The sequence below is a fragment of the Jaculus jaculus genome, chromosome 2 (genome assembly GCF_020740685.1).
Source record: "Jaculus jaculus isolate mJacJac1 chromosome 2, mJacJac1.mat.Y.cur, whole genome shotgun sequence".
NCBI lineage: Eukaryota > Metazoa > Chordata > Mammalia > Rodentia > Dipodidae > Jaculus > Jaculus jaculus.
This window is the reverse complement of record NC_059103.1, coordinates 39,780,021-39,805,070: the sequence shown is the minus strand read 5'-3', so window position 1 is coordinate 39,805,070 and position 25,050 is coordinate 39,780,021. Positions and strand designations below refer to the sequence as shown.

Sequence of the window (25,050 nt, the reverse complement as noted above, 5' to 3'; positions counted from 1 at the left end):
TTCTGAACCATGCTAATGGCAGGGTAACACAGGATTTACTAAAAGCCCTACATTTTGAATTTCACTGAGTGATTTTATTACTGTAATATCTCAGATTAATATCTTAAAGAACAAGGACTTCATCCTAGGTTTGAATCTAGCTTCTATTCACTACTAACTTTGTTGAGCAAATTATTTAGAGTCTGACTTTCAATTTTCTCATCTGTCAAATGAAAAAATTAACTGTCCTCTTGGTGGACACTCACTTTTTTTTTTTTTGATGTAGCATCTTACTCTAGCCCATGCTGACCTGACACTCACTCTGTAGTCCCAGATTGGCCTTGAACTCACAGTGATCCAGCCAGAGTGCTGGGATTAAAGGTATGTACCACCATGCCCAATGCACATAACCTTTTTCATTGTTTTCTCCTAGAAAAATTCTTCGGGTACAAGTTTCATCACCTGTTTCTTCCACAGTCTGCATTTATCACACTTAAGACATCTTAGCAGATGCATCTATTCTGACCTTATCTTTTTCCTCCTATTTTTTCTTTAAGTACAAAGTGTTCAGTAGGCCACCTTGTATGTCTTAGCAGTAGTTTTTTCCTGTTCCTTATTGGTTTTGAACATAATTAAGTGGCCAACAAATGACCTAGCCTCTTGAGTGCTACCTTTAGATACCAGGACCCACAAGTATATCAGTTTCTGTCCCTCATGAAATGTCTAGGATTATCACCTTGAATCTTACAGTCCTTATAAACTTCCAGTGTCATTGACTTCTATGTCCTGATTCTATAATCCTTGGGTCTAGAGAAGGTCTGTAAATGGCTGCAGTCTGCTATGTGTACTGTGGAAAATAGTACAACTGTTTCTTGCTTTATCTCTTTCTTCCACAAACTGCTACCACAGAGAAAATAACCCTTTATTTACTTTCAATGGTTCATTTATGAGCAAGTTGTTTCAGCAACCAGGCCAGGTGTTAGATTTCTTAGGGGGAAACTTCCCAGGGTCACTGGATTTGTCCCTGTACATTATTCAGTGCCATGCACACAGCAGGAGCTCAAGCAGTAACTCATTACACAGGGAGAATTTTCTGATCTGCAGAAACTAGTTTATAGGAATAAAGAATCCAGATGCATAGGTAAGTAGTCCTAGGGTTCTCTGCAAGAGGCATCAAATAACTCTCATGGCCTACTATGCCTATCCCAGCCTTTAGGGCAATCACCTGACTTGTTTACAGGTCTGTAGGGGCATTTCTACCCAGTTACTCCTTGAGCTAGCACAAAAAGGGACATTCCATTGCCAGCCATAATGCCTCATAGCCCACTTCCCTCCACTGACAGTGTTCTTAGGGTAACAACACCGGTCCTAGGTTGTAGTGCAGTACCAGAGCTAGTCCAGATCACACATCTGCCTCCAAGGCCTTTCCATGACACCCCATTCCACCACACATTGCAAAAGGATATTGAAGGGGTAATGACTTTCCTTAAAACTAGAGGGAACTGAAGGGTTAATGACCATCCTTGAAACCTGGAGGTCTGGGAAACATTTGAGATAGTCCCAGGCAAGCTTGACAACTCCTGATTGATGAACTTCCCTTAACTCAGGCCTTGAAGGAACAGAAAACATCTGGGCCTCCTGCCATTGACAAGCTCGCAGAAACTTACTCTTTCCGAGCAAGGACACAAATAGCTAGTTCCTTATCAACTTCCCCTAGCAAAGGGCACCTGGTACTGTCTTTTTACCTCAAGGTCCTTCTTATAAGCCGGAACCCTAGCCTAGTTCAGAGCTTCAGCTTCCCAAGGGAAGATTACAACTCCCCACTGTGCTTCAATCAACAGTCTCTGAGATCAAGTCCCGTGTTTTTCTTTCTCATTTCCTTACAAACTAACCTCCTTCGGGACTCAGACCAGAGAAACCCCATGTATCACTACTGGAGGGTGAGGTGAAGAGGGGTAGGATTAGAGGGCAGGTAGATGAGCACCTACCTCAAAACACGCCGCATCTGAAACTTGATCCCAGAGAAAGAACCCCCATGGGGTCTTGGTGGGGGAGGGGGAAGAGATGGGAGGAAAGCTACAGCATTCCCAAGCCGCTTACCACGATTACCACCTTGGGAGTGGGGCCCTTAACCTCCCGCTGGACTGTGCCAAACCTCTGGCTGTACATTTTCCAGTCTCTTCGGTGGCAACCTGGAACCACCGCGTCCAGCGGAGTCTGCTTCCCAGACGCAGCGATCGCGTTGCCATGGTGTGCCTCCTCGCGCGCAAGCGGCTGGGGAGGCGGAGGTGGGCGGGGCAAGCGGAAGTCGTCCGAAGGCCTGTGTCTCAGGATTTGTTTTTGCAGCCAGGAGCCTGGTTGCGTGGCTTGCCCAGGCCTTACTCCTCCCATGGGATACTCCACCCCCACCCCTAGCTTTCTTTCTCCAAGGCTCAGCAGAATGACAAATAAATAAATAAAAACCCTACCAAAAAAAAGCACTTTAGCTGGAGGGAACTCAAGAAGCAAAATACAATTCAAATAGACTTTGCTATTTAGTCTGCAATTGGTCTACTAGCATGAGAGGTTAGTGGGCATTGGCGGGGGGGGGGGGGGGATTTTTACCATCTCTAAAGTTTTTCAAGACGACAATAAAATCACAAGACCACCTTATTTATACTTGTGTAGTTCTTTACAATTTGTAAAGCATTTTCAGACACAACCTTTGAGGCTAACAACTATCTTACAGGTTTGGAGGAACTAAACATATCACTGGCCCTATTTTAGTGAAGTCGATTAAGGTTCAGACTAGAAGTGCTTCATCAAGACAACCAACCAGTAACATCCCATAAAATCTTCCTACTGCACTGGGCAGAAACCTGGGTTTCAATTTCCAGCTACCCTAGGGAGGAGACAGATTAAGTAGGCTGGTGGGGCAGCAGCATGGCCTGGCTGGATAACAAAGACCCAGTCTGAAAGGTAGGTCACAGTGAACCAGAGCCAGTCTGCGAATCAGAAATCCAGATAATGGGTTCTGCAGGATCAGAGTCTCATAAAGAACAGGGAACTACCTGGGTCCTCAGCACAGGTGAGAACCATAGTTGTACTTTCTGTCAGTAGGAAGATAGTAGTTACACTTAAAAAGTCAATTAAGAATGTACTTTGGTAGCCCTGTACCCCCTGGGGATTAACATCAGAAGAAAAAAACAAACAGTAACTAGTTCAGTCACTGATATGTACCTATAAGCCAAGTGCAACTCTGAACATCCCCTTAAAGTTGCAATTTACTGCAAATTAATACTCATATTTGTAACCCACCCACTTCAGATTTTCTATGTGGTACGTTTCTAGAAGTTTCTAGATTTGGATTCCATTTCCTGAACTGTTGGTTCAGCTTTTCAGGCACAAAATAATGTCTTTCTTCTCATTAAGCAATCTCTTAATAATTGTTTCTCTCTCCTACAATGTTTCTTCTTTCAACTGCAGTTCGGTAAAACATTCATTTTCATTTACTGCTAAGAGTTTACATAGCCTGAAATAAAAAAGAAAAAAATTAGGAGATCGTCTGGGTTCTTAGGACAGTGTCCTAAAGGGTGACTCCTTCATTTGTTGTTCCTGGGCACCAGTCTGTGCAGAACCACCCACAGCCCACACCCCCTCCAAGGCAAAGGGAGGCAATGGTAATACTGTCCTCCCCACAACAGGGTTTGCAAAAGGCAAACCTTTTTTTTTGGGGGGACGTAGGCCTTGTATCCTTGAAGTTGTGCAGCCACGAGGGTTCTGCCAATTTTCCAAAGGCCTAGAGAAGTCAAGCCCTTTCCTGACCCAACCCACACAGGCAGCCCGTGGTTGCCATACTCTCAGATATCCTGGAACCAGCCTGAGCTCTCACCCTGGGCAAACCCACTAAGTGAACTCTTAATTTTGCCTGTTTCACCTCTGGGAAGAGGGGAGTTAGTTTCCCTTAGGCCCAAACCCTGGGATAAAGCATATGTATTGGGCTGAGGCCCCTGACCTACAGTGACTGGGCTAGCAAGACTTTGGGAACCAGCCCTCTCTCCCGTAACCACTGGTCCCTCCCCCCAAGTCTGGCAGGCCCTAATAGACACTGGAAGGCTGGATAGGCCCAAAGAGCCCCCAACAAGCCTTGAGTGGCAGATCTGACCTTGATCTTGCCACCATTATCCATTTCTCTGATGCAGTCAACATTATTAGCAACAAGACATTCCAAAAACAAGCACTAACCATATAAACCAGTAAATGGGACAAGAAAAATTGTTTAAAAATAATTTTAAAATAGAACAGCTTTTAAAAGTGATTTCCAATTCCTACAGTGCACCAAGGGTCACACAAGGGCTGGCCTCTCCAGATTCCTAGATTCTATATTTTCAGCATCAAAGTCCAGGATAAATTTGAAGATCCACTTATCACTTGTAATATACATTAAAGAATTTAATGAAAATTACATGGATTGTATCTTTTTTTTTTTTTTCTCATTTCTGCATCGCAGTATCATGTACAATACCTACTGTGGGCCAAGTTTTCAATACTTGAATGAATGACACAAAAATAGCTGAAACCAACAAGTTTGTTCTGGGTGGGCTTGACAGGATTTCTGTACTTGCTGAAATGACCATGAAATCCATGGCCTTCAGTTTTGCATTTTTCAGCAACGTAGTTTTATCAAGTTATCCTCAGGTGAGTGGTGAGACCTCTGAATCACTGCGGTGTGTCACCTTGGCGAGACTGTTCTCTGGAACTCCCTTCCCCACATGCTTCTGGTTAGTACAGACACAAGAGACATTTTGCCTGGTAACTGGAGGGTAGAAATGAAGCAGCAGCACACTGTTTTTACACTTGGAAGGCTGGTGCAGGGACACAGGCACCATTGCAGCTCAGAACGCTGTCATTAATCTGCTGGCTCACCTAGTTAGTATGGGGAAGCAGTCAGTCCTATAGCCAGGTCTGCTGCTCCAGTTTCCCTGGGATCATCCTTCAGCTTCTCCATTCTTGGACCACATGCACATTTAACTGTGAAGAAGGGTGCCAGCTTCTTCTGCAGGACACAAACATCATCAAAGCTGGAGGTGGTGAGAGACAGACATGGGTTCCAGGCAATCTTCATGGGTCCCAATTTCTGTTCATGGACTCCAACATGTCCTTGGTCTCCTATATTTTGCATCCATCTTTCCCTTCCCAACTGCCTGCCCTGAAGACTTCAAAGTTCCAGCATTAAATGCAAAGATGACAGCATTAGAGACTGCTGAGCCAACTCCCACAATTACATAATGTCAAATGCCTCTAATACATTCCTTCAAATACACATACTATCATTTTAGTGGCTCTGATTTTCTGATTGTACCCTAATTTACATAGTAATCAGAAGCCTCACTCATGGGACAGAACACCAATCAAAGATACTTTCCTTATAACCTCACTGTCAGTATTACTAGAATATTAATTCCAGTGGTTATATCCTAGGGGAACAAAGCAATCTGTTTATCCAGTGTTGGCCAGGGCAGAACTAGGTAAAACAGGGCAAAGGGAGAAAAAGGTGGCAGAAAACTGTACCTTTTGAGTTGGAAATGGGAAAACACTAATCCCTATCTGAAGTACCCAAAGCTGCAGGCCTGGGGCTAAGTTAATGCAAGGGAAGAATGTAGGATACAAAATCGGAGGCAGCACTCACCTAGTCCTGGTCCTAGAAAGCTGGCTAAGTCATCAATTACACCATCATTTTGGCATTTTATGGCATGGAGGTACAGCTGAGCCAAGACTGACACGTGGGCAGGACCTAATGAAGACATTCATTTAGCCTCCTAGTAGACCTTTGGACTGAAGACAGGAACCAAGTACAATGGTCAAGAGGGGAGGAAATGCTGTCAGAAAAGATAGGTCAGGATGACAGCTTTGGTTCCGAACACAGCTCTGGAGGAGGTGGCAGCATCTGGGCATAAGCAAACGGACAGCAGAGAGGAGGGGTATACTGCAGGGTTGGGGGAATACTATGCAGTATATCCAGGGCTTGCAAGGGAACCTACTTTCTAGATGAACGGGTGCTCTGACAAGGTGACCCCATCCAAATATAGCCTTGGCACTCTTTAAACCATGATAGAGACAAGAGTGTGAAGGATTTATTGTGATGTTTATAGTAATCCACTGTGTTTTCACTAAAAAAAAAACTGTTATTGCAATAGTATACATTATTGCACATAGGATTGCAGCTAACAGTTTAGTGGCATACAGAATAGTCTTCAGAGCCTCAGTATACTTCTAGATCCTACCAGAACTACCTGTTCAATACTGGGAAAGTTTATTGTTTTAGTCTGAGTTTTTCCACCTGCAAAAGTGCACAAAATCATTGTCTTCCTAAAGACTGCCTTGAGAATTAAATAAGTTGGGTCCACAGGAGGAGCTCACCAAACAGCAGTTCCTTTCCTTTCCTCCTCATTCACGTTGCATCCAACTGCCGTCTCCCTGAGAAAATGTTTGGATACTGCCAGGTCCCATTCAGAAGCCACCAACAATCTTTTATGAAGATGCTTGTTTGGGTTGATTGTAGTAACTTCAATTGGATTCCCTTCCCCACCCAAGCTCCCCCACCTATACATCCAATTTCTGATCACACTTGGGCTTCTTCTGGAAGGAGAGATGCTCTAGTTTTCTACTCTTTCTCTTCTTTTCCGGCTTGCTTCCTCTAAGCTCCAGGGACTGAGTAGTCCTGCTTCTCGGGTGTCCTGGTAGGTTTTCCTCCTAGGGTTGATTGACACACAAGCCCTGCAACCAGGATATGGCCCATCCCCTAGTAGATCATAGTTGTCTCTCATAAAGCCGCTCTGCAATTTCACCTTGAGTCCTATAGTCTGTAGAAGCCTCCAGTCTACTGCTTTCTAGCTCCAGGTTTTTAAAGGTCCTTGGACCTAGAGAAGAGGGAGCAGGTAGGTCTGTCTGTTGAATGAGGTTTGCTATGTGCAAAACTAACATCATAAAATCATTTCCTATGATTTTACATCCTCCATCTATTACTCCTGTTATTTTTTTTTTTAATCACTTTTCTTTCCTCTACAGACTATCAATGTAAACAGTATAACACCTTCCCTATTTACACATAATGATTTCATGTTCAGGGAAAGACAAGCTGCCTGCATGCAGGGATCCTGTGTTTTCTGAGGGGCAAGCCTTACAAGCCAGTGTAGTTGCTATGGGTACTCCTCTACACTACTTTGGACCCAATAGCTTCAGTCAGTACCTTTACCATCTCCCAGGCACAGGTGGAGAGGTTTACAGGAGCAAGGGAATCTAGGTGCCAATTACTTCTGTTATGTAGGGCTCTGTATATGGTCAGTAGGCCTTTTGTAGGAGGCAGTATTCCTCTGTCCTCCTCCTGCTGCCCCAGTGCATATAGGCATCTATCCCCACTCCTACTGCCATACCTACAGAGACAGTTCTACATAGTAATCTCAGCAGGAAAGACTGGAGAGATCCAACCCAAAACCCCCACATAAGTAGAGAATATATCAGCTGTATGAGAACCCAGTCCAGAGTCAGCTTAGAGCCCAGTATCCCACTCCATCCCTTAGGCCATCACCTCTGTGACACACATTCTTCCAATCATTAGGGGATAGCCCACCCCATGGTTTCTTGGAAACTCCAAAGGTCTCCAAGACCCCAAATGATGATCTTCTAAATAAATGTGTGTATTAAGTGTGACACTTGTAGTAGTTTCTTATGAAGGCATACACCAGATTCTCATCTTTTTCTTTCAAATCTCATCACAGAACATGAAGTCTTCTCTTCCTTCTCCCACGGAGAACCTGACCTGAAACACTACTTGGTTAGGTCTCAGAAGCAAACCTCTCTGGCTGTGAATAGCATAATGGATATAGGCCTTTATCTTTCTCAATAACCCAATCAAATTTCTGGCTGTATGTTAAAACTCAGGGTACACACCTTGCAGGCACCCACCCCATCCCCACATTTCACTGTGTGGGACACACCTTGGCAACCAGACTGCTGTATCCCGGAGGCGGGTTCCACCCAGGCTGAAAATCTCGGTAATCTAGAAGGAAAAAAATAACATCACAAATCAGCATGGCTGAAAGATTAAAGCAAGGTGAGGAAAGATGAGGCATCTCCCAGGCACTGACCACAGGTGTGCCAGCACCTCCTGTCTCTTCCTCTGGGGCCAATTCAGAAACAAAGTCATCTTTGTTCTCTTCCTTTTCCTCTTCAGGGTCAGGTGGCTCTTGTTTCACAGGTGGCAGGCCTGGGTCTACTGCCTAGAAAAGGGGGAAAGGGCTGCAGTTAGGACAGGACTGGCCTGAGGAAAGTATCAGCCAACCCACCACTATGCCCTTCCATCACTAAGAAATGCCCCCTATCTACCTGTAAACCTTTTTACTTCCTCATTGATCTCCATTTTCCCATTAGCTGGGCAACAAGGCAAATTGCCTATGGAGAGTAAGGCACCTGCTGGACAAGCAGGGTAATTCAGCCCAATGATCATAACCAACAAACTTGCCACTCTATTCAGAGTACCACTGTCATGGCTCAGCATAATGTTGCTTATAGATCACCCCATATTGCACCCATAGAACACTCCTCTCTGTCCCCACCTTGCTAGGGCAGTCAGGCTGTAATGCAGAACGCAGAGTAGCCGTGCCTGCTGTCCACTCTTCTGGGGCATCTGCCTTTTCTTGCTTCACCTGGGGTAAGGCCACAACCCAACTCAGAGCAGAGCACTGGGCCTCCTGTGTAAGGGAGGATGGCAGCATACTTGGTCTCAGCTCCATGGCACAAGGCTGAATGGGGCTGGCAAAGCTAAGATAATATGGGGCCCTTACCTGCAATGGCGCTTCTGTGGAAGTTGCAGCAGGAACCTGCACAGGACTGCTGGCACCCTCCCGTAAAAACACAAGGTCTGTGCCTGGTGGAGGCAGCACAAAGTCACCACTTGCTTTCTGCTTCTTTGGGGCTTGGGTACGGCCTGGCCGGGCTGTACGAACAGCCAAAGGGAGCTTTTTTAGTGTAGGGCATTTCAGACGAGATCGTTGAGCAGAACCCAGGCTCTTTCGACGATGGTGACGTGGAGGCGATCTTGCTCTCTCCTCAGCCTCTGGCTCAGTACTGGGCAGCAGCCGCTTCTGTGAAGAAAGAGGTAGTACTATAGCCAATTGGTACCATCTTATCATACCCACCCTGCCCTACTCAATGTGCCTGCTGACTTCCCATCAGTCCCAGCACAGAATCTGCTTATATGAACCCTCAGCTTATATGAGCCCTCAACACTGAGCCTGCTAGACTCCCATTAACAATGCCAGTGCCAGCTGGACTCATTTACCCCAGCACAATATCTGCTAATCCTCAACCACCCACCCACCTACCGGGCCTGCCCACTACTCCCAGGCACTAGGGTTAGGGCCCAACTTATCCCGTCCACCTAACCCTTCCTGCCCCACCCACCATGGCAAACTGCAGGCACTGGCGCCAACGACACTTCTGGCGCTTCTGGTTGCTGCCCCCGAATTTGGGCTTGTCGCAGCAGAAGTCACAGCGGCCACAGTCCATCCGCCGTAGGCAGGCTGCACAGGCCCCGCACTTGCGGTTCTGCCGGCGGTTCGTGTCGGGCTGCTGGGGTGGGGGGAATGGGGGTGCTGTCACTAGGACTAGGAGAGGCCATCCTCAACACCCATTCCAGTGCTGTCCTGGTGCTCCTCTGATCCTATGGGGAAGCTAGCTGCACACTAACCTCAGCCTGCTAACTCTCCTCAGCATGTTACTTCAAAAATAAGCCGCACTTACTATGCCAGCTGGCCCTTGAAACTATTAGGACTGTGGCTGCTCCATTACAGTATCACCTGCTGCTACCCCACTGGTACCACGACAATGTCTTTGACCCTCACTTCCATCAGCATTCTTCTGACCTACCATTTGTTCTCATCGCTGCCAAGGTGTCAACGCATCTACAGGAACCTGCTTAGCTGTAAGCCCCATTGTGTCTGCTTGTTTTGCATTAGCCACTAATGGCTTATTAGGCACTGACATTAGGCACTGTCACTGCACCTGCTAATTCTGTATTATTTCTTCCCCTATTACTGCTCATTCTATCCTAGTACCCATTACTGTGCTTTGTTAGCCCCTTGTTAGACCCATTTTAGCATCTGCTTCTTTGAGGCTAACCAAGTGTCAGGAGAGTCTGTTTATTCAGGTAGGGTGGGGCCACTCACTAGCTCATCCTCGTCTACACAGTAATAGATGAACTCGGCAGGTGATGAGGATGCCAGGGCGCTGGCGTGCTGCAGAGGCAAATGGGCTGGGGTCAGGGCAGGTACTAGGTAAATTCAGGGTTGTGCCTTCCCCCTTCCCACCAGGGCCTTACCAGCTCTGTGGGCTTTGGGGGCTGCGATTCAGGAAGTCGAGGCAGTGGCTGTGACTGGGAGTGACGTCGGCTAGCCTTCTTGGAGTCAGAACCACCCTTACGACGGTTTTGTTTTTTACCCTGGGAACCAAAAGAGTGGTTAAGGTTTGGTGGCTCCAGGTAGACACAAACCCTCCCTCGCAAGTATACAGAAAGCATGCATGGGACAGTCAGGCAGAGTGTGCAGTAAGGCACTCACAGCAGGGGGAACCACAACCAGGGTAGGGCGCCGCTGACATCCTTGAGGGTGACCATGGAGGTGGTGAGCAAGGTGCTGGCAGAGAAAGGCAAGTAGGCAGAGCAGGGAGGTGAGCATGGGACAGAAGAGAAAAGAAGACATGAGGTAGGCAAAGCCATGTTGGGAGGAAGCAACAGCAGCCGTGGCAGCATCTTTAACAGCAGAATGGGCTCTAGCCCAACCTGGACCCTGCCAGTACTGGTCCCTTCCAGCCTGACTCACCCAAAGGCAGCGCCGCTGCACACACCTCCACCGGCGCCTGAGACCAGGGCGGTGAGGGCGAAGACAGACTTGGCAACGGCCACAGTCCTCTTGGGTCTGACAACCCCGGCACACTCCACACCCTTGACTCTGTGGGCAGGGGAGGGGTGCAAAGGCATGATGTATGGGGTCAGGGCCATGAGGGTCAGGGGCTGAGGTGAGCCTTGGGCCCACCCCATCTGCCAGACTTACCTTCTTCACAATTCGGAGGCAGCGTCTCTGTTCACACTTGCAGAATAGCCCTGAGGCCACATCACGGGGCAGTTGCAGAAGGCAGGTGGAGCAAGCCCCACAGTCTTCTGTTACTAAGCAGGCTGCACACTCTCCACAGCCAACACGCTGCCAGAAATTGGTGGATAAGGTCAAAGGCTCAGGTAAAGAGGTTCCAGGACACTGCCCCACCCATGTCTGCTGACCATATATCAACTCCCTTCACCATGTCTACTCATCTCCCATTAGCCTCATCCCTGTATGTGATAAATTACTGATTCATTATCAGCACTGAGGCCATTATTATGTCTACTGGTCCCCTGCTAAATTTATCCCTGTGTCTACTGACAAGCAGCCTGTAAATTCCCACTAGCATATCTACTAACCAACCAATGATCAGGTCCCCTTAAAAAACTGTCACACTCTGTAGACATGTCACCAATCTTTCAGACCTCCCACCAGACCCATTACACTGCCCCATTTCAGGGTTGTAAGGACCTGATAATTGCTCTTACCTTAAACATTCTCTGCTCCCGGTTAAAGGCAATTCTCTGGGCTGGGGGAAGGAGAGGGATACACACAAGTGGAGAGAGAGTAATAGAACCTCGCTCCAGCTATGGCTTTGACCCTGACCTCCATTATCCAGCCTGTACCTATGCCGACAGCCTGTCTCCTACATATGCCACACAACCTTCAGCTTACCCTGATGTTGCACCAGGCTTGGCACCTGTCTCCTAATGCCCCATCCTCTAGGGTTACTCACCTCGGCAGTCCTTGCACAGTGTTTTGAGCCTCTGCCTTCTGGTACCATCTCCTGAGATGTCAATTCCACAGTTTTCACAGCATCTGGAGTAAGGAAAATACAGGTGAGGTTCAATGAGTGCCCTCAATTACAAGCCTCACCCACCTGGCTCACCTTAAGCCAACACTCACCCAGGTGCAGGGAATGAAACTGGGGCTCTGTTAGTGCCAGCCTTTGTCTCTTGCTGTGGAGTCTCCTTCCTGACCTCACTCTTCTGGGATCCAACCTGATGTTTCCGAGCCTTGGATGGTTTTGGAGGCTTCTTTTGCTTCTTGCTAGGTACAGCCAAGGAATGGGTCTGGACAAGAGGGCAGTAAGAATGTGGGTTAGATATGAGTGTCCATTGGCATACCCACCTCTGCCTGGGCATTCACATTAAGTACCTTGGGGGTTGGATAGCACAAGATGCCTTGTTTGAAGTTGAAGAGGGTGAGGTCACATGCAGGGCCCAGGTATCGGGTCAGCTCAACTTTGCTTCGGATCTTGTCTCCTGTGGGGCTGTGGATGGGCCAGGATAAGTTGGCACCAAGATGGAGCCATTCCACCCATATAATACTCCCACTGAGCTGGTGGGATATAGGAGGCAGTCTGGAATTAGCCTGTGAGCCCCACAACAAGGTCCCACCTCAACTAACCCTGAGTCACAGAAAAACAAAATATGATTATAAATACTAAAAATACACAAACATTAGTAAATAATACAATCATGAACCATATTTTGATCCACAACTGATCATGAGCTGAAGAAGTCTAGTATACAGTGATGTGATAGCCATTACTCAGGTGTTTGTGCTGATGCTGGCATAAAGAAGCCTACTGCACTCACTGCCTGTAGGACAATTATGTGCAGTACATAATACTTGATTAATGACACTGACTTACTAGTTTATGAATTTACATATACTTCTAACCATTATTTTAGGGTATCCTTCTACTTATAGAAAAACAAATCTATACTGTAAAATTGCAGTATGTTAGGTCAGGAGCACCTCATAACTAATGGTCACTGTGTCTCTTCATTTCATAATTTTCACCAGTGATTGATTTAATCTTGTTTTTTGCTTCACATAGGAGAAATAAGCTATAGAATATAATGTATGTCCTGCATAATGATGATGTAACCAACAAACTGCATGATAGTCCCATAAGATTATACTGCTTAGTGATAGCACACCTATCCTAGTTATAGAAATACATTCTATGATTTTTACATAACAAAACTGCATAAGCATGTTTCTCAGAATGTATCACTAGCAGTAAGCAATGCATGATTATACTAATATTTAGCCTAGATATGTAGTGTGTTTTTGTAATGGCATTCAATGTTTGATATTTCTCAGAATGTATACCTGTCAGTGCCTGAGTGAATTTAGATACATAAACATATTTACAACACATACTAGTAGCATGGAAATATGTAAGGAAAAAATCAACACAAAAATACAACCGCGCTAAAAAAACATGTAAATATGAAAGCTTTTTTTTTTTTTTTGAGATGGGATCTCATGTAGCCCACGCTGGCCTCAAACTTACTATGTAGCGAAGGATGACCTTGAACTTCTGATCCTCGTGCCTCCACCTCCCAAGTCCTGGGATTATAGGTGTACACTGCCATTCCTGGTTTATGCAGTACTTGGGATCAAACCCTTGGCTTCATGCATGCTAGGCAACCACTCTACCAACTGAGCTACATCCCCAGTCCATAAATATGTAAATGTTACATACCAAATATATAATCAAGAAAACCTAGCAATGTTTTAAAAACATAAAAATGAAACCAAATGTATGCAATATAAAGTATGAGCATTTGATGCTGAGATAATACTCTATCAGGCCCCTTTACTCCTGCATCAATTTTAAGAGGCAGTCATTGTGTTGAGTAACAGCCCTATTCAAGTATCTAAGAATTACCTAGAGAAAAGATAACATCTCCTTCAAGAGTACAGGGACAGCACACTTAGTGTCCTAATATGACCAAACATTTGATTCTTTTAAGTTGGTAAAGAATTCCTTTCCTGAAACACAACTTAAAACAGGTGCAGTGTGTACGGTAATCCTTAGTCCTCTTCATGTCACCCTACGGGAACCTGGATTCACAAACATGATGGTCTTCTGGGTCTGGCTTCTGCTCTGATAAATTATTTTTCACCTCTGACACAAGAGTCTCATATATCCTACCACCATCCACAAAAATGTAATAAACATCTTATTTACAGATACCTTGTAACCCTTCTTCTGTTTCCTTTGCATGTATATGTGTGTGGCATATGTAACTGTGTTCATGTGTAGGTACATGCATGTGTATGAAGAAGCCAGAGGACAAGCTCAGGTTGTCATTCTCAGGAATACCATCTACCTCTTTTTGAGTCTGGGTCACTTTTTGACCTGGAGCTCACCAATTAGGCTAGACTGGCTGGCCAGCAATAACTCTAAGAATCTGCCTGTTTCTACCTGCCCAGGACTGCGCTTGCAGATGAATGTTACCTGTTGGCATTTACATGGGTACTGAGGATTGAACTGAGGTCCTCATTGTTGTAAGGCAAGCACTTCACTGACTAAGCTACCTCCCTTCCCCAACCCCACTTTATAGTTCTTGAAAATTACTTGTAAATTCTTTCTTTCTTTTTCTCTCTCTTTCTTGGAGGCAGGGCAACACTCTAGCTCTGGCTGATCTCAAACTTACTCTGTAGCCCCAAAGTGGTCTTGAAACCCAGTGATCTTCCTACCTTAACCTTCTGAGTGCTGGGACTAAAGGCATGTGCCACCATGCCTGGCAACTTACAAGTTTTGAAAATTTTACATAATTATATAAATATGTGAAAAAAAAGTTATAATTAAACATAAATGTTTTACAATTTCATTATATTCTTCTAGGAAAATGGCAACTTAGATTACAAAAACAAATAAGAATAATGTAGAAAATTTAGTAACTGTATCACTAATACATTGTAAAACAAATATTTACAGTCAATTCTCATTATTCACAATAACTATGTATTATAAAGTTGCCACAACTATCAATTAGTGAAAAGACAACCATTGCCTCTACAAGGCTTAGGTTTTAGCAAGCCTCTGGTCACATTTTTAACCTCTAAGCAATGCAAAATCTTGTTTAGTATGTGTGGTTTAAAGATATCTTTTTTGTTTTGTTTTTTGAGGTAGGGTCTCGCTTTAGCCTAGGCTGACCTGGAATTCACTATGTAGTCTCAGGGAGGCCTTGAACTCATGGTGATCCTCCTACCTTTACCAGTCAAGAACTGAGATTAAAAGCATGCGCCACCACGCCCAACTGGTTTAAAGATATCTTAATGTGAGTTTCTTACAAAAGACTGCATGGTTCAAAGCTAGGAGCTTTGGAGGATGTTCTGTCATAGAGGTCTGTTCTCAACAAAAGGACCAGTCTCACTGACAATAAAAACCTACTATCCTACACAACCCCTTTCTCTTTATAACCCTTAGCAAATATGTTAAAGATTTTCATTTAGCAGACTCCTAATATATGAGTCCACACTGCAAGTTTAACATTTTTCACATCATATCACTTTCTGAAATGTGTTAGCAAGCAACTACAGCTGAGATGGGCTTATATTTCCTAATAATGGCTAAGGGAGCCTGGCTTTCTCCTAACAGGGCTGTTACTATGTTTCACCCTCCATTATTTCAAGGATGTTCAAATCTAGCTACATTTTCTACATTTCCACAGCTTCATCAAGTACTACAGATGAAAACTTGTTTTTTTCTGGAGCTGCCTCATATACATAGTAGCAAGTTTCCTTTTTCTGGATGTACCATTTAAAAAAAAAAATTATAACACTGTAACTCACAGCTAAAAGCACTGTAATTCACCCTTGAAAGAAGCTTATTTGGGGCTGGAGAGATGGCTTAGTGGTTAAGGCACTTGCCTACAAAGCCAAAGGAACCAAGTTTGATTCCCCAGGACCCACATAAGCCAGATGCCCAAGGTGGTGCATGCATCTGGAGTTTGTTTGCAATGGCTGGAGGCCCTGGTGCACCCATTCTTTCTCTCTCTGCCTCACTCTATCTCAAATAAATAAATAAATATAAAAATCTTATCTGACAATTTTCTCAGAACACGAAACATCATTTCAGCACTATATTGGGGGTCATCTTAAACAATAGCTAACAACAACGCCACCAAAAAACACAAAAATTTGGCACTAACAGACCATGGAAAGGATGCTAAAACAAAAAGTCTCTGATCAACTTTGGGAACACATGAACTGGACAACTCAAATTTTTTGCTACTCTGTGAATAACCACGAATGCACTGTATTGACTTTGGCCAAATTTTATTCAAAGTAGGTGAATGAATATGCAAACACAAGATTTAGAATAATGAACTATGTGCACAATCTTAACTCAATCTATAAATTTAAACACACCTTCTTTCAAATTCAAACCCCTAAGTAGATTCAACTCCAACTGACTGTCCACCAGTACCTCTGATAATAGATGTCTGAGCGTCCACAGGTGACTCCTGACTTGCGAAAGGCCTCACGTCGTTTCCAGCCAGGGCCCAGGGCCGGGCAGTCCAGCCAATCCTCAGCCATGGAGGCTTCAAGAAGGAACAGTAGCCTACAAGGTTGACAAAGAGAAAAGTAGGGGAGAAACTGTGGCTGTGGGACAGAGCAAACTGTGCCCCAGGCCACACAGATCACTTGTAGCCTTTAATACTTGCTTCAAACCTAGGCCCTGCGACAGCTAACCAGCCCACATACAGAAGGGAGCATTCCCCAGTCGCACCCTATTCTTCCCTATCCTGAGTCCTAGAGCTTCTCATTCCTCTTCCCTTCTGACCGATTAGCCTACAATGCTCTTTCCATCGTCAGTGACTTGACTCCCTCTACCTCCCCATCCTCAAACACAATCGTCAGTTCTCCACACCACCAGGCCAAGGGCCTTTTATTTATTCTCTCCCATTCCTTCCTGCCCTTGGTGCAGGAGACACTATATGACTTTGACTCAAGGGTCTCAACCCTCTTCTTTGTCACCTTCAGACAGGGCTAGTGCCCTCTCGACTGAGAAGACTCATTCCTCCCATTCGAGGTTCAAGAGGAACTTTTGGCTGTTGTTCTCAACCCCCCTGCTTCAGTATTCTCCCATCGCCCCCTTCCTTAACCTAGGATTTCCCAATTTAAGTTCTTTCAGTGCTTTAACGGTCCCATCTACTGCCCCTATTTGATGTTCTCCTATCTTGCTTCTTAAGTGCTGTGACTTGGACTTTCTCTGCATCACCTGTGCAAGAGCCCCCAACTCGTCCATATCACTGGCCGGGCAGCCCTTCATTCTTTCTATTCCTTAGCCTGGAAACCTCCCTTATCTCCTCTTCCCCAGGCCAAGAGCTCCCCGAACCTTACTCTCCCTCTTCCTTAGTGTTCTTACCCACAATTCCTCTCCAGTCTGAGTCCTCAGGCCTCTAGCCACTCCACTATAGCCACAAAGTTGCTCACTCTTCCTCTTCAACGTTTTCGTCCTCCATTTCTCTTATCAGCACGTGAACCCCGACTCTTCCTCGGCGCTCGCTCTCTCACCCCGTCCCCAGTACCGTGCTCGAGTCACAGGACCACGCCGTCCGTCCCTGTCAGTCTGCTGACCCTCTGCCTTTTCTTCTTCGCAAGGCCCTGTCCTCCCTCATTACTCCAGCCCCGCTCTTAGCAGCCGGGGAGCCCCCGCTCCTCTCCCCTCCCCGAACGTTCCTCCCGGCCGTCGGCCCGGGATCGCCACGCTCCCGCCCGCGTCCCGGGCCACGTTCCCTCCCGTTCACGGTCCGGTTCCCTCTCCGTACTCTGAGGCCGCCATTCCTCCTCCTGGCCCGAAGGCCCTTCATTTATTTCTCCCTGTCAGCCTTCGGAGCCACAATCCTTCCCCGCCCCCGCCCGCGCGCCATGCACGCCCGCGGCGCTCTCACCAGCTTCAGCCGCTCCAGGACCGTGGGGTCATGATGAGGCTCCCGCCTGCGCCTCGCGCCGGGCCTACTCCTCTTCCTCCTCCTCCTCCTCTTCCACAGCCGCCTCCTGCGAAGCACTAGCGGTAGCCTCCGCCGCCGTTCGTTTCTTCCGGAACCGGAAATGCGCTGGCTGCCTTTGGGGACAGTCCTCAACGTGACACCTGCTCGCCGCTTGGAGGGAGCCTGCCCTTAGTGAGGAGGATCCGGCGCCTGCGTACTGTGGATCCGCGGAGGCGCGCGGGCGACGGAGACCTGCTGCGCCTGCGCGCTAACTCGCAACTCGCGCTCCTCTCCCTGGTGTGAGCGCCCGCGCTCTTCGCTTCCCTAGTTGGCCTGTCTTTCCCACGCTGCCGCTGCGATAGAACGCCTGCGCTGTCCAGTCCACCTAGGGGGGCGGGGATCGCCTGGCTGGCTCCATTGGTTTCCGACTTCACATACATCGGCCAGGGGTTGCATCAGCCCACTTCATTTGCCAGGCAACACTCTGGTCTGTTCCTCAGGACTAATGCCCCGTGTCTCCTACCTGAAATGGCCACGTGCACACTGGCCTGGCTCCTTCCTTGACAACCAGGGAGGGGGCGTGGCAAGTAAGCCGCTGGTATGAAGTTGGCATGCCCACTCTCCCTGATGGCCCAAGGGGAGAGAACTGATTGGTGCTCCTGTCGTAAACAGGTCCCCAAAGTGGGTCTTGTGGGGATAGAGACAGTTTGTGTATGATCAAATGCACCTCTGGCACGGAGGAAGCTGTATCCCCAACAGTGGGGCATCTGCTGTTACCCATGGCATTAATACCTCCTAGATACCACAGCCCCAACACCAGAGCATATAGGTTGTTTAGCAGGCATATATCCTATCCTCACAGCACAAGGGAACACAGAATGGATGCCAACTGTATACACTGCATAGACAGGTACCACAGTCCCACCTGAGTACAGTTGTGCCACCCTCATCCTATCCAGCTGTTAGGTCTGCAGTTGCAACTACAGCAAGTTGGAGACTACCAGGAGTTATCTTCCTTGGTTTTTCAAAACTTTTTTATTAACAAAACCCGGTGGAGGGTGGTTAGGCAAGAGTGAGTAAACAGCCTCACCCAGGCACAGAGGATGGAAAGAGGGAGATACAAAGACCCTTTGGTAAGGGCAGATGGGCAGACAAAAGGTAGATGGGCACAGGGTGAAAACTCAGGGCCAGCGGAAGAAACAGATGGAGGAACGGACAACTGGTGGATTTATGGCCGCTCCCCTAACTGGAATGCAGGAGGGGATCTGGGCTGGTGAAGCTCAGCGGTCAGCACTGGAGCGCAAGTCAGTAGTGAGTGGGTCATGCTGGATCGTCTGATGCAACATCAGGGCCAGTAATCCTGCCCGGTTTGTCATGGCTGTGCGGACATTGCGCTCCTGCTCAAACAGCTCGTCCAGTTTGTACCACTGCCAAGAGAGTGGAAGCAACCGTAAGAAGCATCTCCTTCCTGAAGCCCAGTCTGACCCCAGTCGCATTCAGCGCTCAAACCTACCACCCGGACCCGCTCCAGATCCACTTCTGCGCGCCGCAGCTTCTCCCAGCAGTAATGGCGATTGCACTGGCGCTTGGGCAGGCGGCAGAAGTCACCTGTGAGCTCAAAGACATCTCGTACAAGTGGGCATCCACATACCTCATCAGCTGGCACCTGTAGGGGCACCAAGAGTAAGGCTAGTGAGAGAAGAGGAAGGGAAACAATGGAGAGCTCTGGGGAGAGTCAAAAAGCAGGGAAAAGGGTAGGAACTGGAAGTGAGGAGACAGGTAAGGGAGGAGAACAGAAGTTCTCAGGAAAAAGTGAAAGAAGGGGGGAGAAGGGAAAAGATAGATGTGAGACATGAGGTAAGGAAGAAGCAGCATGAGGGTAATAAATCTTACTTTGGGGTCCCTTGAGTGCTCAGGACACAGCACCTGGAGCCGCTTGCAGTATGTTTTGCTCTGGGGATTGTAGACATCACAGAAGAGTCGCGTAGCCCTGGAGATTTACAGTAGAGAAGGTAACAGGAACATCCATGCTTACTTAACTTTGCTGCTAGTGGCTATTTCCTGCCCCAGTTCCACCTCCATTTCTGTTCCACTCCTAGCCCCTCCTTCTCTAACTCCATGTGGTACCCTCACTCACCCTTCAATGCGTGTGGGGTACATGGACCCAAAGGATGTCTGGCTCTCATACTGGAGGGAGGAACACAAATAGAAGGAACTGTGGATGTGTGCTGCTTGTCTTCTCAAGACACCACCCAAGCAACACTTCTATACTCTATGGGCCCACTGATAGTCCCCTATCATCCATTCCCTCCAGACAACACCCTGACCTTGGCATAGCAGCGCTCCATGTGGCGCAAGGCAACACGTGGATTGATAGGGTGCCCACAAGAGACACAGAAGATCTGCAGATCTGTGTCGTCACTGTCATTCTCATTGTTCTGCATGGGGTGAAAAGAATGATGAGGCCAGGCAGGACCAGGGGTAGGGCTTTACCCTCTCTAGACCTCTGCCTCCTCACCTCCTCATCCTCGCGCACAGCCTGCTGCTTGGCACGCAGAATGATGGCCTCAAGTTCATGGAATCTGCGCTCCATTTCCTGGAGGCGGGTGCGGGCACTCTGCTGCTCACGGCGAATGCGTTCAAGTAGCTTCTTGCCATGTTCTTCAGCAATGCAGGGGCTTTGCTGCCACTGCTGGATGCGCTGGGGGAGGATCTCATAGATGCGGCTGGAGGGAGGTAGTGGGGTGCAGGTGGGAAAGCAATAAAAGCAGTAAGTTGGGTGGATCAAGGGACAGCAAACAGGTGATGAAAAAGTGAAGAAATATGTGAATAGCTGAATGGCAGGAGGATATGCAGATGTAATTAGATGGAGGATGAATGGCAGAGTATATGGATAAGTGAGGGTTTGGTTGACAGAATAGTGTATAGGTGACTGACTGGTAGACACACAGAGAATTCTGGTCATATCCTATACTATGTATTGCCTTATTCCTTTCAATTCCCCAGGAAAGACTTACTTAGCTGCCAACTTCATGCCACAGTCATCTGAGCAATACTTGGAGTTAGGCTGGGCAGCCCGCACACAGCCAGGCCCCAGGCACTGTGGTAGTGATGCAGGGTCTTTGGCATCAGCTCTTTCTGGATGTTTCCATTTGTCCTTATGTTTTTGTTTCTGCCGATGCCGTTTGTATCTCTCCTCCTTCTAAGGAGCAAGAGATGTCAGGTCAGGGTGGAGTGCAAGTCATCCTCAGATCCTGCCTGTCCCTCCAGTCCAGCCTTTTTTGGTTCTTGTTCCATGTAGCCCCTGACCTCTGCATTTCTCTCCCTGCCCTACCTCTACCTTCCAACACCCATTTTGTCCTCTCCATCACCTTCTTCTCAGACTTCTTCTCTCGACGCTTCACATGTTTCACTTTAACTGCCCTCTTCCGCAGTGCGGGGTCCAGGAAGGGAGACTCTTCGGTGTCACTCATCCAGGGCTGCAAAGCAGGGCATGCGCTGACCTACCTGCCCAACTCATGTCACCAACCAAAGCAGGCTTCCATACCTTTTGCCTCTTCTCTCCCCTTCTATAACCCTTCCCCACCACAGGAGGCTCCTGCTGCTCACCAGACCATGGTCATCAAAGGCCCCTGCACAGAAGTCCTGGTACAGGTCAGGGTCCAGTGCTAAGTCTTCATCCGAAAGTGGCTCAGGTGTTGCTGTAGCCTCAGGTGGCTCTTTAACCACCGATGACACCACTGTCCCCTCATCTTCACGGATGCGCCCCAGCTTCTGGGATGGCTGTGACTGCTGTTGAGTGGGTGGTGGCCGGCGGGGCCTTGGCAGGGCCTCTGAGGGTGTCACCGGCGAGAGCTGCGGGGCAGAATCTCAGGACTGGCCCTGACCGCCCTGCCCGCATGCCCTGCCCCGCCCTGGGGGGCTGGACTCACCGAGGAAGGGAAGTACTTGTACGATTCCTGTGCGCAGGAGGAAGGCCTAGGTCAGCCCCAGCAAAATGGGGGGGCGGTGGCCCTGCCCTAGTCCCAAACTACCTATCCTTGCCTTACCTCCCCAGATGCAGCTGCATCTGTCCCTCACCACCAGGACCTGCTCAGTCCTACCTGTTGTGCCATGGCATGTCTGGCCACAAACACATGGCCCTTCCCTTCCCACGGTTGGGGGTTTCTCCTGCCAGCCAATTATATCTGGTCATGTGGCAATGATCTGGGCATGCTAGGTCCCTTCCCACCTGCCAGGATCCATCCAAACCGATCCCCCCAATTCGTAGTATCACACAGCCCTACATGGACCACCCAACTCTGCTCTGCTCCTAACCCTGCCCAGTTACACTGGTGCTCACCCGAGCCCGCAGCTGACACTGGCGCAGTCGGCACTTCTGCCTGATCTTGTTGGGGCCACCAAACTTCTTCATGTCCCGGCAGAAGTCACAGTGGCCACAATCCTCAGTGCGCCGGCATGCCTCGCACTCACCACACATGCGGGCTGACCTTTTGATTTGTTGTTGTTGCTGCTGCTGCTGCTGCTGCTGCTGCTGCTGTTGGTGGTGGTGATGGTGATGCTAGGAAATGATGTCCAGAGTAGAAATCAGGAATACAGACAGGACTCAAGCTAGAACATCATCCATCCCAACCACTGTAGCCACTTACCTGGCTGGGTGTGGCCACCATGGGCTGTGGAGAGGATTTGTGGGGCGAAGCAGAGCCCCGAGCAAGCATGGCCCCAACCCCTGTCCCTGACCCTGCCCGGCGCTGCAGTTCTGGATCTGAGACAGGCCTCTTGCGCCCTCCACCCTCATCCCGGGGCTCACTGCTGTCCCGCTCACTGCCATCCCGCTCCCGGGACTTTTTGTGCCGATAGCGAATCTCCAACTTTGGGTCCTTCTCTGTGGGGCAGAAGATAAAGCCAAGGTGGGCTTGTAGGGGGGGGGGGGGAGCTTGAATAGTCCCAGAATTTCTACTATCTCCTCCCCCTTCCTGCCTCAAGCACTTGTCTGGCATTTGCTTCAAGGCAGAGCTGACCCTTCCAGTGGTTACTCTCCATTACTGCTCACAATGGAGCCATATCCCAACTCACCACAGACCCAACAGTCATTCTGGCCACATAAGATACCACTGCTACCTACAGTCCCTCCCATTATTGGTTCCTCCTCCTACTCAAAGGCCACCTGCCTCCCCTGTCCACCCCCAACCTCACCTCGGCACTCCCGACAGTACCACTCCCGGATGGCCTTGGCCATCTTCTCAGTGATCCGGATACAGTCCCCATGGAACCACTCATTGCAGTTGTCACACCCACTGCGGAGGATGGGACCAGCGGTAGAGATGTGAGAGGTGTGCCTCTTCAGCATCACCATCTTGCCAGTATTCAGCCCACCCGCCTGTCCCTAGCTCACATCATGAAGCAATTGATGTCTGGCTTGCGGCAGATGCAGTAGATGGGTGCATTCTCTCCATTCTCCGACTTGCTGTCCTCTCCAGCATCTGGAGGCTCTGGATCTGAACCATCTCCTTCCTATAGGACACCCACCATGGCTTTTTAATTCCTCCATTACCGCTCCACCATGGACTTTGCCTCACGGCTTCCAGTAACTCTCTCCATCAATTCCCACAGACCCCTAACACTCAGACCTGTTGCCTTACTGCTCTGCTTACATATGCCCATGCCTCTGCTCCCCAACTCCCATCCCTCACCCCCTGACGGACGTCTTATTCCTCTACCCGCACTCCCATAACTGCTCGTCAAACAGCCCCTTGTCACTCACGGCACTGCTTCCCAGCAGGTCTTCCACACGGACAGTTTCTCCCGCAGTTGTCCTACTGCGGTTCCCCACAGGTCCTGACACTACCCCCAGCACGGCTCTCCAGAGCCTGTTCCATACGCTCACGGCCAGCTCCTCAGCCTTCTGACCGAGGTGTCCCACGAGCTACCTGAGTGCGCACTGAACTTCCCCTCAGGACCCGCACAACCGCAACTCTCAAGCCTCCAACCTTCCCGGACCCCGGCCACCGGCCCACAGACTCGGGGTACCGCTCGCCACAACCCCCCGAGCGCCTGCCAACAGACCACCGTCACCAACCCCACCGACTGCTGCCCTGAGCCTCTCTCTGGACTGAGTACTCACCATATCTCCGTTCAACGCGCACCCCCTCTTGACTACAGCCAGCGACCCGCGGACCGACACAAACCTCAGACAGTGTCTGAGGCGGTTGCAAAGGCTCCCACAACTACTTCCGCTACTAGCCGCGCCTCCCGGACACCGTACTCCTATTTCGCATGCCCAGTGCAGCGGCTCAGCAGCAAACAAATAGGTCGCCCACCTAGAGTCTCACAAGTCCCTCAGGCGCCGCCATCTTGACTATCGAGTCCGTATGGTAGCCTAGACCATAAGTTCCGGGAAATATGGCCGCGCCCATAAGGCGCATCTTCCAAGGGAGCAGCCATCTTGTCAGCCGAATCCGTACAGAAGCTGTTTGCAATCCTTCAACACACTGCCTGCAACAAGCAGTGTGGCGGCGCCTACTTCGTGATTTCCACATATCTTTCCATACCTCGTCATGATGGCAGCTGAATCCTTAAGGGAACTAAGTCGGAATGTTCTTGGGCTACAAGGAGGCGTACTAATCACCGCTCTCACTGGGGCCGCGCCATCTTGGCAGTTGATTCCGTACACTGGTTGCTTCCGCCTAGACAGGTTAACCCTTAAGGCAGTCTTGGCCGAATTACCGCCCAGATCAATCCTCATTCATTCCTCCAATCAGTCATTTTCCTCTTCAGGGAGCCTAAATAGGTATGCCTTAGACAGTGTGACCGGCTTCCTCAAAGGAAATCACTGTGTCGTCACCCCCAAGCCACGCCCACTCCCTCCCCTGTTATGTTTATTTTATATTGGCTTCAGCTTTTCCCACTACTTTCTGTTCTTCAGCCAAAGCGGACACAATTCCGCTTTAAAAATATGTATTTTTAAATATTTTAATATTTGAGAGAGAATGGGTGCACCCGGGCCTCTACCCACTGCAAAGGAACTCCAGACGCCTAGGCCCTTGTGCATCTGGGTTATGTGGGTACTGGGGAATCAAAAATGGGTTTTTTTGGCTTTCCAGGCAAGCGCCTTAACCACTAAGCAATCTCTCCAGCTGCACAATTCTGCTTTTATTTTAAAATAATTAACTAGAGCTGGACGTGGTGGCGCATGC

At 48.5% G+C, this 25,050-nt stretch overlaps 3 protein-coding genes across 28 annotated transcripts in view; all 3 read right to left on the bottom strand.

The window, feature by feature from the left end:
* Cfap53 (cilia and flagella associated protein 53) overlaps window positions 1-2,425 on the bottom strand; it is a 44,990-nt gene extending 42,565 nt beyond the window's left edge. For both annotated transcript variants that reach the window (XM_004656791.2, XM_045144198.1), the window contains exon 1: window positions 2,080-2,425. In XM_004656791.2, coding sequence (XP_004656848.2) covers window positions 2,080-2,370 — 291 coding nt within the window. In that variant the 5' untranslated portion in view covers window positions 2,371-2,425. The remainder of the gene's footprint in view (window positions 1-2,079) is intronic.
* Window positions 2,426-2,631: 206 nt separating this feature from the next.
* On the bottom strand, window positions 2,632-18,028 carry Mbd1 (methyl-CpG binding domain protein 1). 25 transcript variants are annotated; one of them, XM_045144179.1, is made up of 17 exons: window positions 17,816-18,027; window positions 16,348-16,482; window positions 12,270-12,384; window positions 12,018-12,184; window positions 11,848-11,930; window positions 11,600-11,640; window positions 11,067-11,213; window positions 10,836-10,964; window positions 10,575-10,649; window positions 10,337-10,456; window positions 10,185-10,253; window positions 9,421-9,588; window positions 8,802-9,101; window positions 8,574-8,708; window positions 8,106-8,237; window positions 7,956-8,017; window positions 2,632-3,490 (listed from the first exon to the last, which is right to left on the bottom strand). In XM_045144179.1, the coding sequence occupies exons 2-17, from the start codon at window positions 16,455-16,457 to the stop codon at window positions 3,418-3,420; spliced, it is 1,926 nt and encodes a 641-aa protein (XP_045000114.1). In that variant the 5' UTR covers window positions 16,458-16,482; window positions 17,816-18,027; the 3' UTR covers window positions 2,632-3,417. The 25 variants fall into 25 exon arrangements, with proteins under 25 accessions (XP_045000114.1, XP_045000118.1, XP_045000120.1 ...); XM_045144183.1 differs by having other exon boundaries at window positions 8,123-8,237; XM_045144180.1 differs by lacking the exon at window positions 2,632-3,490 and adding an exon at window positions 4,234-6,878 and having other exon boundaries at window positions 8,123-8,237; window positions 17,816-18,026.
* An 833-nt stretch (window positions 18,029-18,861) lies between these two features.
* On the bottom strand, window positions 18,862-24,249 carry Cxxc1 (CXXC finger protein 1). Its single transcript, XM_045144342.1, has 15 exons — window positions 23,979-24,249; window positions 23,250-23,368; window positions 23,051-23,151; window positions 22,504-22,739; window positions 22,197-22,415; window positions 21,787-21,813; window positions 21,464-21,709; window positions 21,226-21,333; window positions 20,872-21,056; window positions 20,373-20,580; window positions 20,182-20,292; window positions 19,992-20,041; window positions 19,748-19,844; window positions 19,368-19,520; window positions 18,862-19,281 (listed from the first exon to the last, which is right to left on the bottom strand). Exons 1-15 carry the CDS (start codon window positions 23,979-23,981, stop codon window positions 19,135-19,137), a joined length of 2,010 nt encoding a protein of 669 aa, XP_045000277.1. The 5' UTR covers window positions 23,982-24,249; the 3' UTR covers window positions 18,862-19,134.
* Window positions 24,250-25,050: the final 801 nt, after the last annotated feature.

Excerpts from the sequence above, each read along its gene's own strand:
- Mbd1 (XM_045144179.1), bottom strand. The coding sequence starts at position 16,457 with ATGGCTGAGGATTGGCTGGACTGCCCGGCCCTGGGCCCTGGCTGGAAA. Across the intron at positions 12,185-12,269 it reads TGTGCTATCCAACCCCCAAG|ACCCATTCCTTGGCTGTACC; the intron begins GTACTTAATGTG and ends CCTCTTGTCCAG. Across the intron at positions 10,457-10,574 it reads TGGTTGTGGTTCCCCCTGCT|GGTAAAAAACAAAACCGTCG; the intron begins GTGAGTGCCTTA and ends TTTGGTTCCCAG.
- Cxxc1 (XM_045144342.1), bottom strand. Across the intron at positions 22,740-23,050 it reads GTACTGTCGGGAGTGCCGAG|AGAAGGACCCAAAGTTGGAG; the intron begins GTGAGGTTGGGG and ends TCTGCCCCACAG. Across the intron at positions 22,416-22,503 it reads TGGTGGCCACACCCAGCCAG|CATCACCATCACCACCACCA; the intron begins GTAAGTGGCTAC and ends ATCATTTCCTAG.